Consider the following 14,234-nt stretch of genomic DNA (forward strand, 5'->3'; position numbering starts at 1 on the left):
TTATTCATATCTTTAGAAGTTATTTCATGCCCAGCCAAAGCTGGCATAACATAGCAATTCATTCAATTTTCCACACCACCCATTTCCTGTGCAGATAGAGGTTTCTGCAAGGCAGTATGGTAAACCAGGTCAGGGAAGTGATGTAGATAAAGGTGAAGCCCCGCTCCTACCACCCAAAAAAGCTAACTTAAATTTTTACCAGTTTGTTAAGGAACTGCACAAATTCTACCTGTACAAGAAATTTGGGATAGGATAGAGGAGATAAGACTTGTGCTGCAGTGCAGGTTTAAACTTAATCCTGTCCATTCCTTCACTGTATTTCTTGCTCATTCTTACCTGTTTTCTCAAGTCTTCTGTGTATCTGTAATTGAAACTCTGCTCTGTTCACATCTCAATGAGATTCACAAAGACTTGCTGAATTCTGATAATTTTATTCATTACAAGGTTATGCCAAATAGTTTTTGACAGGTTGTAATTTTTAGTTAGCTTCATTTAGTAGTTCTGGAATATTATTCTTTTCACATTTCACTTTGAGTGGGTATATGAAAGCGTAAAGTTTTGAATATATTCCATGTGTAATGAATATGATCAGTTTGTATTGTGTCTATCACTGGCTGAGCACTCAATGATTGGAAAAAAAAGAGCAAATGTTGACAGCAGACTGCTTTGTATTAAGCAAGTGGTTGTGTCATTACCACCTGCTCCTCAGCTGCATAAAAATATTGCCTGCTGGCTGTAGCTTTGTTAAAATATCCCAACAAATGTATCTGCTGCTCGAAAATCGCCAAGTAGTGGCCATGTGAGAGAGAGCAGATGCCTAAAATAAGGACCTTACCTTGAGGGTAACTTGCTAATTGCCTCCACTGCATTGGGAATAAACCATATGCTATATACTAGGAGCTGTAAGTCATATGGTGAGAGTAGGATGGGTACAGCCAGTATCCAGATATTAGCAGTTGTAGACTTCTTAGAGCTTTTAAATGCAGCCCAAAACGGAGCATGCATTGGAGTCATATTTTAATGGAGTCACAAGGGCGAGCAAACAAATGGATTAAATCTTTTTTGAAGAAAATCACAAATTACTAAGCCAGTGTTTCTGTTGCTGTTGTGGATGTATAAAAAGAACTTGGTTCATTAATCATGTAAACCATTTAGCAATTACCAAAGGAAGCTTCAGTTTGGGCAATTCTCTGGCTTATTTTTCATTTTGTCTATTCTACCACGTAAATAGCATTTTGTTGATGTAACTTTTAGTACAAAATGTGTAATAGTCTTAAATGAAAATTAGAAGAAATCGTTCCCCAGTTTCCAAATAAAATTTATTTTTTAGATCCAAATGTGGTATTTCAGATCAGGTTTTAATCAAATACTAATCCCCTCCCCTTGATCATGTGTTTGCTAATGATCTTTTGTATTTACTTGAAGGTGTTTTCTTTTGGGGATTATAGCATGTGGAAGTGATTTCATCTTCACATCTGTACAAATGGATAAGGTTGGCATTGATTCTCAAAGGCTGCTAGATGACACTTGTTTTTTAGGAAGCATGAAATTTTTTTCATTTTTGGATCTTGTGCAGTGTTTCAGATCTTAGTCGTCCCCTAATATGGAGATTAATGTTTGAATGCTCCTAGAGGACATTTATGAGATTGTGTTTGGTAGTGAGATCTGTATAGTCTACAGTAACGGCAGAAACTTGAGGGAAGGTTGAAACTTGTGTGTTCTCGTTTCAGACCTTGGAGAAATACCTGTGAGTTAAATTTTTGTTTTGCTGGATAGTTATCTCGAGTTCTGAGGCACACCGGCCTGGTAAATGTTCACTGGATATTGTGTGTATGATGGAGGCCCGTGAGGCCTGGGGAGATGAGAAACACAGGTGCAGTCTACACAGTATACCTGTTAGGGGGTAGGCATGCTTCTCATCTCAGAGTTTTTGCTAGTCCTATGGTCGATATCCAACAGAACATTGTGGCTGACATTAATGGTACGGGATCATACATTGCGTTTTCCCATAGGGAACTTTTTAGGACCTTGGGGGAGTGGAGGAGGTAGGGTTTCTAGTTTTATTTGAGTTTGGACATTTAGCTTAAGGGGGGAAGGAAAAAAAAACAGTCTTACATTATCTCAACTCTTCACTCCTCTCCCCACGACAGACTAAGTAAGTCTAGCTGACAAACTGACAATCTTCCTCAATCCAGTTCTTGGAACCTCAAAGTGCTCTACACTGGGTTTGAGTGCAGAGCTATAGTACTCCTTTTAAGCTTATCCTTTTCTTTAGAAAATCCTCTGGAGAGGCACGGAAGAGTGCAAAAGCAGTAAGTATTTCTACATCTTTTTTTCTGAAAACCCAATTAACAAGAACCTATCAATGTTAAAAATGTATCCTGGTTTTCAGATTTGTTTGCATGTTTGGCTTTTGTCACTACTTTATTCTCTATTCCCAAAACCTTTTTTGATAACTTTAATATTGAATTTTCTACTTACTATAAGAAAATACTTTTTTAGAAAGGTCAAAGATTCTTTGCATGGCCATTTCCATTCTACACTATGTTGGCAGTAATTATATTGCCTCTAACTGAAAAGGCAAAGGAGGATCTTCCCATGCCAAAACAGAATTTAGGGTGATCATCTGTAATACAGTTCATGTATCTATGCATTCAGATTGTAATGGTGCATGGCCTTTTGGTAGTGAATGTTCTGTAAATTTAACTGAACTTAACTGCAGAGAAAAATGGAGTGCTTTAATACACTAAAATTTGTGTTCTGTATGTATATAATAACAATAAATACATGTGTGTTTATGTTTGTGTGTATACATAAACTGTGGTTTTTATAAGCTGAAGTCTTGGTGTAATCATTTCGGGAGAAGTACAGTAATTTTATGCTAGTACTCTGTGCTATTGTATGATATTCCATCTGGAGCAAAAAAAATTAAGCCTTACAAATTTTCAGTATAGGTATTCTTATGATTTATACATACAGTGAAATTGAGAGAGAATAAACCTGTAGTTTAAAGTTACCTTAGTGTAGGGGAATAGAATAGAAGCGTACAGCTACACCTTAGTCTCTGAAATGTGAATCTCAACTGCTAGTTGTCATAATATATGGTTAATGAGAGGCTTGTCACTAGCTGTAGCAAGGTCTATTGCCTGTAAAAGGGGTTTTTTAAACTCCACCGAAAATATATTTGTTAATTTTCTATTAACATAGACAGGTGCAGATGGCATGCTTTTTCGCACATGGTTACCTTTTACGTTCTCTTTAAAATCTCTTTTTCTATTCTAATAGTTTGTTCTCATTCCAGTTTAGTGGGTTTTTTCTTTTGCATTCTCTGATATATGTGTTCTCTCTCTTTACTTGACAGACACTCTGGAGCATTCACTATTAAGCCATTTGGGCAGCTCTAGTCTACCTGTACCAATTTTCTTGTCAAGTCCTTCCCATGTGGCTGAGATCCATCATCAACATACCAGCTACCTGTTGTGAAACTTGAGGTCAGTTGTTTCATTTCATTTGCTATTTACAAATCGCTAAATAATAAAACATGCTCTGATATTATTTAGCATAGCCTGCAATATTACTTTTGGTGCTTCCTGCATGTTTGTAAATAATTCTCTTGTGTAAAACAATGTATATAATCCATGTCACGCATTCCTGGGATAATTCTGTATACATTAATTCCATCGTTTTCTTTCTAGTTCAACTTCCCAAGTTTTGTGTGTGTTTGGATTATTTTCCTTCAACAAGGAGGGAAATTTTCAGCATTTTAATATATGATTTTTGATTCTGAAACTATTTTAATTCCTTTATTGACAACTCAGCTTTCTCCCCCTTTCTCCCTATTCTGTGTGATTTACAGTGGCTTGTGTTCTTGGAGATATACTCTGGCAGCTTCTTATTGTGAAAAAGGTGCTGCTTTCAGGTGCTTGCACTTTTTAAAAAATTAGTATTTTAATACAGTGAGGCTAGGGAAGAATACATGTTTTGCACATGTTAAAATTTGTGTCCATTTCTTATGTGATAGCCTTTAAAGAGCCTGGTGACTTGTAGCAAGGCCCTGCTACTTGTTAAGGTGTGACTTCTTGTCTTTATGATTTATCCCCAGGTGTGGCTTTTAAAAAATATTAGAAGTCTGCCAGTGTGAAACTGAGCATAGGTCTCTTCTGTTGGGACCAGCCAGCAGAGATGAAAAAATGAGTTAGTGCCCTCCATATTCTAATAAGAATCAAAGAAATAGATTGGGACTCAAGTCCTGTAAGGTTGAAAGATAAAATGGGCAGGGAGACTGGCACTAAGTGGCCATGGAACCTAGAGATTTAGAAAAGCAATGCACAATATGATGTAGAGCTAGTAGGTGATGGAAAGAAACTGAAATCTTGAGATTGAAGTGTGAAGAATATTGTGATAGGGATGTAGGAACTACAGCTTTCCCGTATTAGGAAACTGGCAGAGCCAGAAGGCAGGGTAAAAAGGTGAGTAAGTTTAACAAAAGAAAAAAAAAACCTAGCATGCTGAAAAGGCCTGAGCTAAGAAGATAAGGTTAGAAAACAAAGATAGTTTGAGTCTGTCATATGGCATAGTAGGAATGGGAAGAAAGGATTCTGATTGGTTAAGTAAAGAGAATAAAACAGATGGGAGTTGCACAAACTGGATACAGAGCAGCTGAGGTACAAAAGGGAGACTGTAAGAAGGTGTGATCTTAGGAAGAAGAAAGAGAATAGTACAAATATTTTTAAAACTGTTCTTGCCAGTACTTAAAATGGTAGCCCTGTCTTTGGGATCTTGCCATCCTTTCGTCAGCAGCTAGCGGCATCTGCTGTCAAGTTACTTAATCACAGTCTGTTGCCTGTTAGTTTACAAATAAGATAGCTATCAGGTTATTCAGCTCAAGTTTTATAAATCCAAGTTTTAGCTACTGAAAAAATAATGTAAGCATTGTTATAAATTCCCATAATAATACATTGCTCTAATCGCATTACAGAGAATACAAAATTTAAAAAAAAATAGAATTGGCTAAATAGTTTTGCACTGCAACAACTATAAAAATTAATTTTCCATATCCAATTAGAAAGAGGATACAACTGCTTCAATAACTTGACATACTTCAAGGCTATATGATCAATGAATTAAACTTGATTATTTTTAATTTTTAGTAAATTAATTCTGACCTTATTCAAAGATTCAATACTTGTAAATAAAGGAAGATATTTCTTGCCACTGTTGACTTTACCTATGTACATAATGGAAATCTGATTTTCCTTTTTGAACTAAGTCTGTCCAGCTGATGCAATATCAAAATGAAATAACTTTTTATTGAAATGTTAATAATGTAGTGAATGGGACACACTTTGAAACAGAGGAAACAACACAGCATTTTTCCCTCTCTTTAGGAATCAAGGTCACATTCTGTGAGAAGAAATTTTTCACATCATTCATCTGTGAGTCTGAAACCTCAATATGCATGAAGTTCCCATTTTCATCCTAGAAAAGGTTACAGAATGGAAGATGAAATTCTTACACCAGCTTCTTCTACAGATTCTGTAAAACAGATTTTTAGCTATCTACTTTGCTAACGTACCTATCACATGGAGGATATGTTCTTCCTAACTTCTAACATTTGCCTGAAAATACAAGGAGGAGTGGTATTTTAACTTACGCAAAGAAATAAAATGAAATTTTCTAGTTTGGACAGGTGGAAATACATTAAACCATGACTTCATTAAGAAAGTAAATGCAGGATAAAAACATTGTTACAGTACAAAATGGTGATTTCTGATACACAGCCTACTGTATAAACTTTGGTTACTAACATAGATTGAAAACCAGCATACTCTTATTAAAGGGAAAATTTAACATTTAATTTCTGGATTGCATAAACTTAGAAGATCCATTAGTTACAAAGTAAAAGCCATTTTTCAACATACGCAAAGCATTTTTGTGCTGTGGGTTAAAATCTGGTTATTTAAATCTATGTGCATTTTCTTTCAATTCCAATAGAGTTTGTCTACTTAGAATTTTTTTTGCAATCAGTAGTTTCTGCTCTTATAAAGTGTTTTACCTATGTGTCACTTTAGTGCTTGGGAATAATAACGTCTTAAAATAAAATTTGGACCACTAGTTTAACAATTCCTTATACTTATGAGGCTGACATTTTTCTTGCAGATGGTAAACAATAAATTTTGAGTTTATGGTATGGTTTTAGCTATGGAAAAGGGCAAGAATTGACTTTTTACCACTACAAGACTATTGAAGACTTTTCCTTGCTGCTTTGACTTTCTCTGTCTGTGCAAAACTTAGGCATTCCTTTGCAGTATCGCGAGTTGAGATGGAATATTACTTTCTCCTCCACTGCAGGAAGATAATTTTCCTTTTTTATCCCTGTGCTTCCCCTCTCACCCCCGTAAGATTCCTTCTGTGTTTTGTAAAAGTCATTCCTCAAAGGTTTAATATACAGCCTCTGTAGTTAATACGAGTGTAAGCAAAAGCTTACTGCTTATGTAGTACTGAGGTCTTTATTTTATGGATGTAAAATATCCTTGAGCTTTTAGACATTTTTATCTGCTCTATAGTAATTTGGGGGTTTTATTTTTGTGGATTTTTCTTTTAATCGTTCAGGGATCTTAGAGTAGGCATTATAGTAAGTAATCCATGCATAATATGTAAATATATTTAAAGATAATTCTAGCAATTGATAGCATTCCTTCATATTGTGCAGGAAGAGAGGTGGAGTCTGGTTCTGTTCTTACGCTGTTTTGAACTTCTTCTGAAAGGAGATGCCATGTACTATGAGTTAGTTGCAAGTTTCCTCAAGTGACTTTCCATCTTTTGCTAGGTAGAAAAATCTCCACAGATAGAATTTAATAGTCTTCTGTTTGTAAAAGCTTGTTACCACAGCAGCAGTGGGGGATTACTTTACCAGTAAGTATAGGAAAAGATACACAATTTGCTGGATACATGGGGATCTCAGCCTACTTTTGAGGGGGGAAGTACTCATCTGGTGAAGTTTGTCATGTTTCTGAGCCAGTCAGTACTGCTAAAAACAACTGTCTGGTTATTCTTCTGTTTTAGTTTTAGATTTTAGAATTCATCAATACAAATATATTACAGAAAGCTTGACACATTATAGCAATAATTAATTTCCACAGAAGAATTTTACATGGTAAATATATTTTTTTAACGAAGTGCTGTCTCTGAAGGTGCCAAAGGGTTGTATGTTAGAGCCTTATTTCTTGTATAATGAAACAAAACCACATTTGACCCAGGATTCAGAAGATTTAATTCCAAGTCCTTGTTCCTGGAATTCACAATTTGTTTACCAAACATGACTTCCCTGTTTTTTAAAATGCTTTAGAGATCCAAGCAGTAAGTTTTACAGTGAGTACTATATTAAGCAAAATAAATGCTTACAGGGAAGTTTTTTTAACTGATTGCTTGAAAGTGTACGAATACTGTGCAGTCACTTACATGTCGTTAGATTGTGGCTGTGGTCCAGATACTCACAAAATGTAGTTTATTTTCCATTAATTGGTACAGATGTTAGATCGTTGATAATGAGTTGATCCTGTGGCCTTTGCTTCAAAGAACACTCACTTTGTTTTTACTTCCATGTGAACTTGATCATTTGGAAGGATATTTGGTGTTAGGCACAGAAGTATACCTGTGGTGTGGCCCCTGTGGGGCCTGTAACATCAATGTGGAGGTACTGTTGGTTAGGATTGTATCACCAGGTCTTAAAAATGCTTCATTTTGATCTGAGAGACCTAGGAGAGACCAAAACAAAGCTCAAAATGTTGACTTTCCGCCAGGAACTGCACGTCACTGTTGAAATACCGGGGGCTCTCCATTGATATTGTAGTTCATGTTTGTTCAAAATGCTTGCCGAGAATGATGGCATAACATCAGTCAGTAGTAACTGAACCTTTAAGCTTCCAGCAGTTGAATCCTTCTGTAGACACAATTGAGGCACAATCACTGACTTCAGTAATTTTGTTACAGGGATACACATGATATGTGCTGAGAAAGAACTACATCATTTCCTCAGGTAGTGCCTAAAACTGGGTTATCTTGGTGTTCTAGCGTGTTTGACTTTTTTACTCTCTTACATTACACACAGTATTATTCTCCTGCCACTTAACATTTCAATAATATGGACATTCCTGTGCTTTTATTAAAAAGTCATTTAGTTAACTGCAGATTTTATCATCCTGATCCGTCACTGATTTGGGGGGTTGTAGAAGGGTAACATTTCTTTGGTCTTTTGCAGTTTCCCATTGATAGCACATGTGTAAAGCCTTACAACTAGGAGGGAACACATTAGATCAGGTCTGCCCTAAAGATATTGAGTAGCTAACAGCAAATAATCATCTTAGTGCACTGCTTGTCATGTTGATGTATTAGCAAACTAAATTACCTTTCTGGCTTCCACCCTCTAGAATTTAGAGACCCTGCTGGTATTTTTAGTTTTCTACTGAGCTAGCTGTTAGAATATTTCCAGCAAGCATTGTCCACTTAGTGTTACATGGCAAAATGTTAGTTCTGATGTTATCTATTAGATAACACTGGCTGAAAACCTGCTGACAGGCAGAAAAGTTACCAAAGTTATCCCTCTCCTGTACTTCTATGTGCATGATCAAGGGCTCTTTTTTTTTGCACTAAGTAGAATTCTTTATTTCACTAACATTCTTGGTTCCTGCTACTTCTAATCTTAAGCATCAGAAGTCCATCCATCATCCCCGAAAAACTATTTACCTTTTCATATCAAATCATCAGTTCTTTGTATTCTGAAATTCATTTTTCGAAATAGCTAATATTAAGTCAATGAGTAAACTGCATTCCAATAGTAACTGAGCAAAAACTAGCAGAATACATGGCTCTTGAAATGTTTTTCCTCTGTTTAACATAGTTCTAAAATGTGAGAAGTTGTATGGTTGTAAAAGTTTTTTTACAGTAAAGTAGGTTTGTGCTTTTGTAATGTTGAAGTACTATGGTAGTTTCAGTTCACCTGGTGTAAAAGTTTGTCTTCTGTGTAAGTAAAAGTACACATTTTAAATAAGTGTTTTAAGGATCCTAAACATAATGCCAGTGTCTTGATACACACATGCAATCCTGTACGCAAATCCTTACAAGCTGTTATGCAGAAAATCCAAATAGAAATATAGAAAGCTGAACAGTAATATGTAGTTCACATTTTAAGAATGTTTAATAATGCAGCTAAGATGTAATGGGAAAGTGTAGGTCTTGTAAGGCCTTAGACTTCTTGAGTCACAAATAATTCAAACAAGTATTGAAACTAATTTCGTACATCTGTCAGTGGAGCTGCAGTCTATATAAGTGTGTACAAAGGTAAACAGAATACTGTTCACAACGCTTCCAGTTGTTTTCATCAGATAAACTAGAATACCCAGTTTCATTCTAGAATATGTGATTTTAGTTGATCGCGTGGTTGTGTTATTTGATAGTGTATTGCAGATACAGATCATATAGTTACTGCAGGCTTGATAAGTATAATACTGTGGATGTGCACAGCTGAAAGCTTAATAAATTTGTAGATCTCATTTTAGAGAACTGTTAGCAGTTTTATAAATCAGAAGCTCTTTCTGTTGAAACTACTTGTAATCCAGCGATAATAAACAAGTTTCTCTAGTGTGTAACTTCTAGTAAAGTTCTGGCTTGGTAACTAAAAGTTTAATTCAAATTGGTCCCAGTCTGCTGCTTGGATTGTAACTTCTGTTTATTTAATTGTAGTATTGATGAGTAGTTGAAATATAGATTTAGAAAAACAAGAAATATGGAACTGTTGAACTTCCATCATTAAACTATACTTCTGCAGTCATTAAAACTATTGTTGTCATCTCTCTAACTGAATGTTCTAAAAATAATTAACAAAAGCTGGCTTTTCTGCTCAAGTTAACATGTTTAAAAAGTCTGATTCTGTTACATTCACAAAATTATCCCTTCAAAGGGCAAATTAAAATTTGGGTAATTAAAAAAAATATTGCTAAATCATGGAGCCTTCAGAATGGAATCCACAAGTTCGGGATACTGCGTGGTAGAAGCAGGGCAGTAAGTTGGGTTACAACCTTGGTCTTCAAGGCCAACTTTGGCCTCTTCAAAGACCTGCTTAGAGGAATCCCATAGGCTAGGGCTCTAGAAGACAGTGGGGTCCAAGAGATTCAGTATTCAAGTACCACTCCCTCCAAGCTCAAGATCAGTCCATCCCTAGGAGAACTCAGGCAAAGGAGCCAGGAGACCCACATGGATGAGCTAAGAGCTTCTAGAGAAACTCAAATGGAAGAGGGAGGTCCACAGTATGTGGAACAAGGGACTGGCCACTTGGGAGGAATATAGGAATGTTATTGATATGCAGAGATGCAACAAGGAAGGCCAAAGCCCACTTGGAATTCAATCTAGCAAGGGTTGTCAAAGATAACAAGAAGGGCTTCTTTAAATGCATCAGCAGTGAAAGGAAGCCTGGGGCCACAGTGGGCCCACTCCTGAACAAGGAAGGGGGCCTGGAGACACAGGATGCAGAGAAGGCAGAGTTACTGAATGCTGTCTTTGCTTCAGTCTTAACTGCTAAGGCTGGCCCTCGGGCATCTCAGCCACCACAAGAGAGAGAAAAAATCTGGAGAAAGGAAGGCTTACCATTGGTTGAGAAGGATTGGATCAGAGATCACCTAGGCAAACTGGATCCTCGCAAATCCATCAGCCCCGATGGGATGCACCCGTGAGTGCTGAGGGAGATGGTGGATGTTCTTGCCAAGCCATTCTCCATCATCTTTAAAAGGTTGCGGAGGACAGGAGCGGTGCCCGAGGACTGGTGGAAAGCCAATGTCACTCCAATCTTCAAAAAGGGGCAAGAAGGAGGACATAGGAAACTATAGGCCAGTCAGCCTGACCTCCATCCCCAGGAAAGTGATGGAGCAGTTCATCCGGGAGGTCATCTTCAGGCATGTAAAGGACAAGAAGGTTGTCAGAAACAGTCAACATGGATTCACCAAGGGAAGGTCATGCTTGACCAACCTGATAGCCTTCTGTGATGGTGTGACTGGCTGGGTCAATGAAGGGAGAGCAGTGGATGTTGTCTGTCTCAACTTCAGTAAGGCATTCAACACTCCCATAGCCTCCTCACAGGCAAGCTAAGGAAGTGTGGGTTGGATGAGTGGACAGTGAGGTGGACACTGAACTAGCTCAACAACAGAACTCAGAGGGTCGTGATCAATGGAGCGGAGTCTGGATGGAGGTCTGTCACCAGTGGTGTTTCCCAGGGGTCTGTGCTGGGTCCAGTCCTGTCCAACATAGTCATTGATGACCTGGATGATGGGATGGAGTGTAACCTCAGCAAGTTCACTGATGATATCAAGCTGGGAGGAGTGGCTGATACACCAGAAGGCTGTGCTGCCATCCAGCAAGACCTGGACAGGCTGGAGAGCTGGGCTGAGGGGAACGTCGTGAAATTCAACAAAAGCAAGTGCAAGGTCCTGCACCTGGGGAGGAACAGCCCCACGCACCAGTACAGGTTGGGGGCTGAACCACTAGAAAGCAGCTCTGTTGAGAAGGACCTGGGAGTGCTGGAGGACAACAAGCTGACCCTGAGCCAGCAATGTGCCTTTGTGGCCAAGAAGGCCAACAGTATCCTGGGGTGCATTAAAAGGAGTGTGGCCAGCAGGTCGAGGGAGGGTATCCTCCCCCTCTACTCTGCCCTAGTGAGACCACATTTGGAGTACTGTGTCCAGTTTTGGGCCCCCCAGTTTAAGAAGGACAGGGAACTGCTTGAGCAAGTCCAGCTGAGAGCTACCAAGATGGTCAGGGAGCTGGAGCATCTCCCTTATGAGGAAAGGCTGAGAGACTTGGGTTTGTTCAGCTGGACGAGATAAGACTATGCGGGGGGATTTCATCAATACCTATAAATATCTAAAGGGTGAGTGTCAGGACGATGGGACTAGGCCCAATTCAATAGTGCCCAATGACAGGACAAGGGGCAATGGGCACAAGCTGGAACACAGGAGGTTCCACCTCAATATGAGGAAAAACTTCTTTCCTGTGAGGGTGCCAGAGCAGTGGCACAGGCTGCCCAGGGAGGCTGGGGAGCCTCCTTCCCTGGAGACATTCAAAACCCGCCTGGATGCGTTCCTGTGCCCCCTGCTCTAGGTGTGCCTGCTCAAGCAGGGGGGTTGGACAAGATGACCTCCAGAGGTCCCTTCCAACCCCTGCCATTCTGTGATTCTGTGAATACTGCTACTTTCTAAACATCTTTAAATAAATTATAGACAACATGGTTTTAATCAAATAATTCTGTAGAAAAAAATGTCAGTGTTTTGTTTTAGATAAAGTAGTAGTTCTTGGGGACAGGGATGTGAAAAATATTTTGACAATTGAATTGCAGAATTTTTCTAATGGAATTTTTTTTTTGCTTTTTCTGTCATTATCCTGTCCCAAGCAAAAAACTTTACATTTGCCTTGAGTCATAAAACACAGGAAGTAAGCCTAAAAAGAAGTTCAGAGAGGAACTATGAAGTTAAAAAGTGTTGCAATTTGAGATGATTAATATTTGTGGGTTTTTAAATGCATTGTTTTCGAGTCCTGTTCAGATAGCCTCAGGTTGTGGAGAAATCTGAGTGATTTAGCTTGTCTTTGTAATTTGCCCCCTTGTATGTGTCTGTCCTCTGTAAAAAATGTTCTGTGGGTGATGACTGATCTATAGCTGATAATAATGCTGGTTTGTTTTGTTTGGGTTTTTTTCTTAAGTGGCATTATTACATGCCTTTTAAGCTGCAAACATGGGTGGTTATGACCCCAAGTGGGAAACGTTTGGTCCAAATACTATTTTACGTTTTGACTTTGTCAGAGGAACTATGGGTTATCCCTTCTGTTTCTTGTTAGTTGAGTCAGTGTTGGTTCTAGTGAAATATTTCTAAGCAGCAATAACTTATTCTTGAGGTAGTTTTTACTTAAAGTATTTATATTTCTGATGCTCACTACTTTTTAACCGCAGGAATAAGAATCAGAATCTATCTTTAAAGGCTGTGCAGCTTGTAATAGTGAATTTATTCCAGGTAAGCTTGATCAGTTAAAATGTTTTGAGTGAATAACCATCTCACAGATGTTTCACCACTGATGTTTTTGTCCCAGTGGTGCTCTGACAGGCTGGAAGTTGTGAGATGTTCTCCTCTCAGCAGCTTCAGCCAGCTCTGAATCATGTGACTGAGCAGGAGTCATTTGTCACGATGGCAATACTGCTGAAAAATTTTATAGCCCTTTTTACAAAATCCATGATATATATTTCAAAGTTTAGAATAAAATACTGGCCGCCTTTTGAAGCTTTTTGAAGTTAATGTAGCATTAAAGCAGTATGATTCCTTTTGTTTTTAACAGACTAGCCCATATCTTAACCAGAAAGAGAGAGATGTCTTAAAGGAAAGTTTGCTATAGATCTTGGTATAGCTGTCTCTCTGAATAGCAGATTGAGTAGCTTGTGATCTTTCTTCAGTTTTGGTATCTGTTAAAAATTAAATGCTTACAAGTCATTTTTCCTGAATTTTTATTTATTATTTTCAGCTTTTGTTTTGACACTGTGCATGCATAGACAAGGAAAATCTTCTGTGTACCTGCAGACTTTTCATAGTTTTCCTATGTTTTATGGTTTTTTTTTCACTAGGAAGCTTAGATGACTTGAAAAAAGAACATACTACTGTCACGTACTATCTCCCATTCTTGATCTTTTAAGATACTGGGGGAAGCAAAGTTTAAACTGTATTATTTTTTTAAATGGTTTATGAAGGACAAATTTGGTTTTGGAGAAGAAAGCATTCTTGTAAATAGGCTTTGTATTCAAGACTGTTTATTACGCCTTTTCCAAAAATGAAGTGTCTTTCTAATGCTAGCATCTTTTCAAAAAGGGGTGCAAGCACCGCCTGTATTTGGTATCAGCAGCATAGACAGAGAGCCTCCCCTGGATGTCGATGATGTTAATAGTAAGCAGAGCAGCATGGAGTCAGGAGCAGAGAGACATACGTTTCAAGCATCAGATGACGTCCTTAGAGTCAGCAAGTCCAATAATGTAACAAGAAAGACAAAAATGCCTCCCACACAAATGTTTTCAAAGATCCTGCGATGCTGACAACAGGGAACAAAGTACGTCATGAGCAAGGGACAGGAACAACCCTGAGGTGTGGGCAGAGGGCAAGGCTTGTTGTCTCACTTTCTGGTCAAAACTGCTGTGCAGAACTGCTGCAGCC

General features: G+C 38.1%; 1 protein-coding gene across 1 annotated transcript in view; it reads left to right on the forward strand.

Annotated features, from left to right (window-relative positions):
- The window catches only part of BOLL (boule homolog, RNA binding protein), a 29,866-nt gene extending 22,108 nt beyond the window's left edge, over positions 1-7,758 (forward strand). Inside the window, exons 11-13 of the mRNA XM_009515365.2 lie at positions 2,276-2,312; positions 3,362-3,491; positions 5,388-7,758. Of these exons, the coding sequence (XP_009513660.2) occupies positions 2,276-2,312; positions 3,362-3,483 (159 nt within the window). The 3' untranslated portion in view covers positions 3,484-3,491; positions 5,388-7,758. The remainder of the gene's footprint in view (positions 1-2,275; positions 2,313-3,361; positions 3,492-5,387) is intronic.
- The last annotated feature ends 6,476 nt before the right edge of the window (positions 7,759-14,234 follow it).

Source organism: Phalacrocorax carbo, chromosome 5 (assembly GCF_963921805.1).
Source record: "Phalacrocorax carbo chromosome 5, bPhaCar2.1, whole genome shotgun sequence".
NCBI lineage: Eukaryota > Metazoa > Chordata > Aves > Suliformes > Phalacrocoracidae > Phalacrocorax > Phalacrocorax carbo.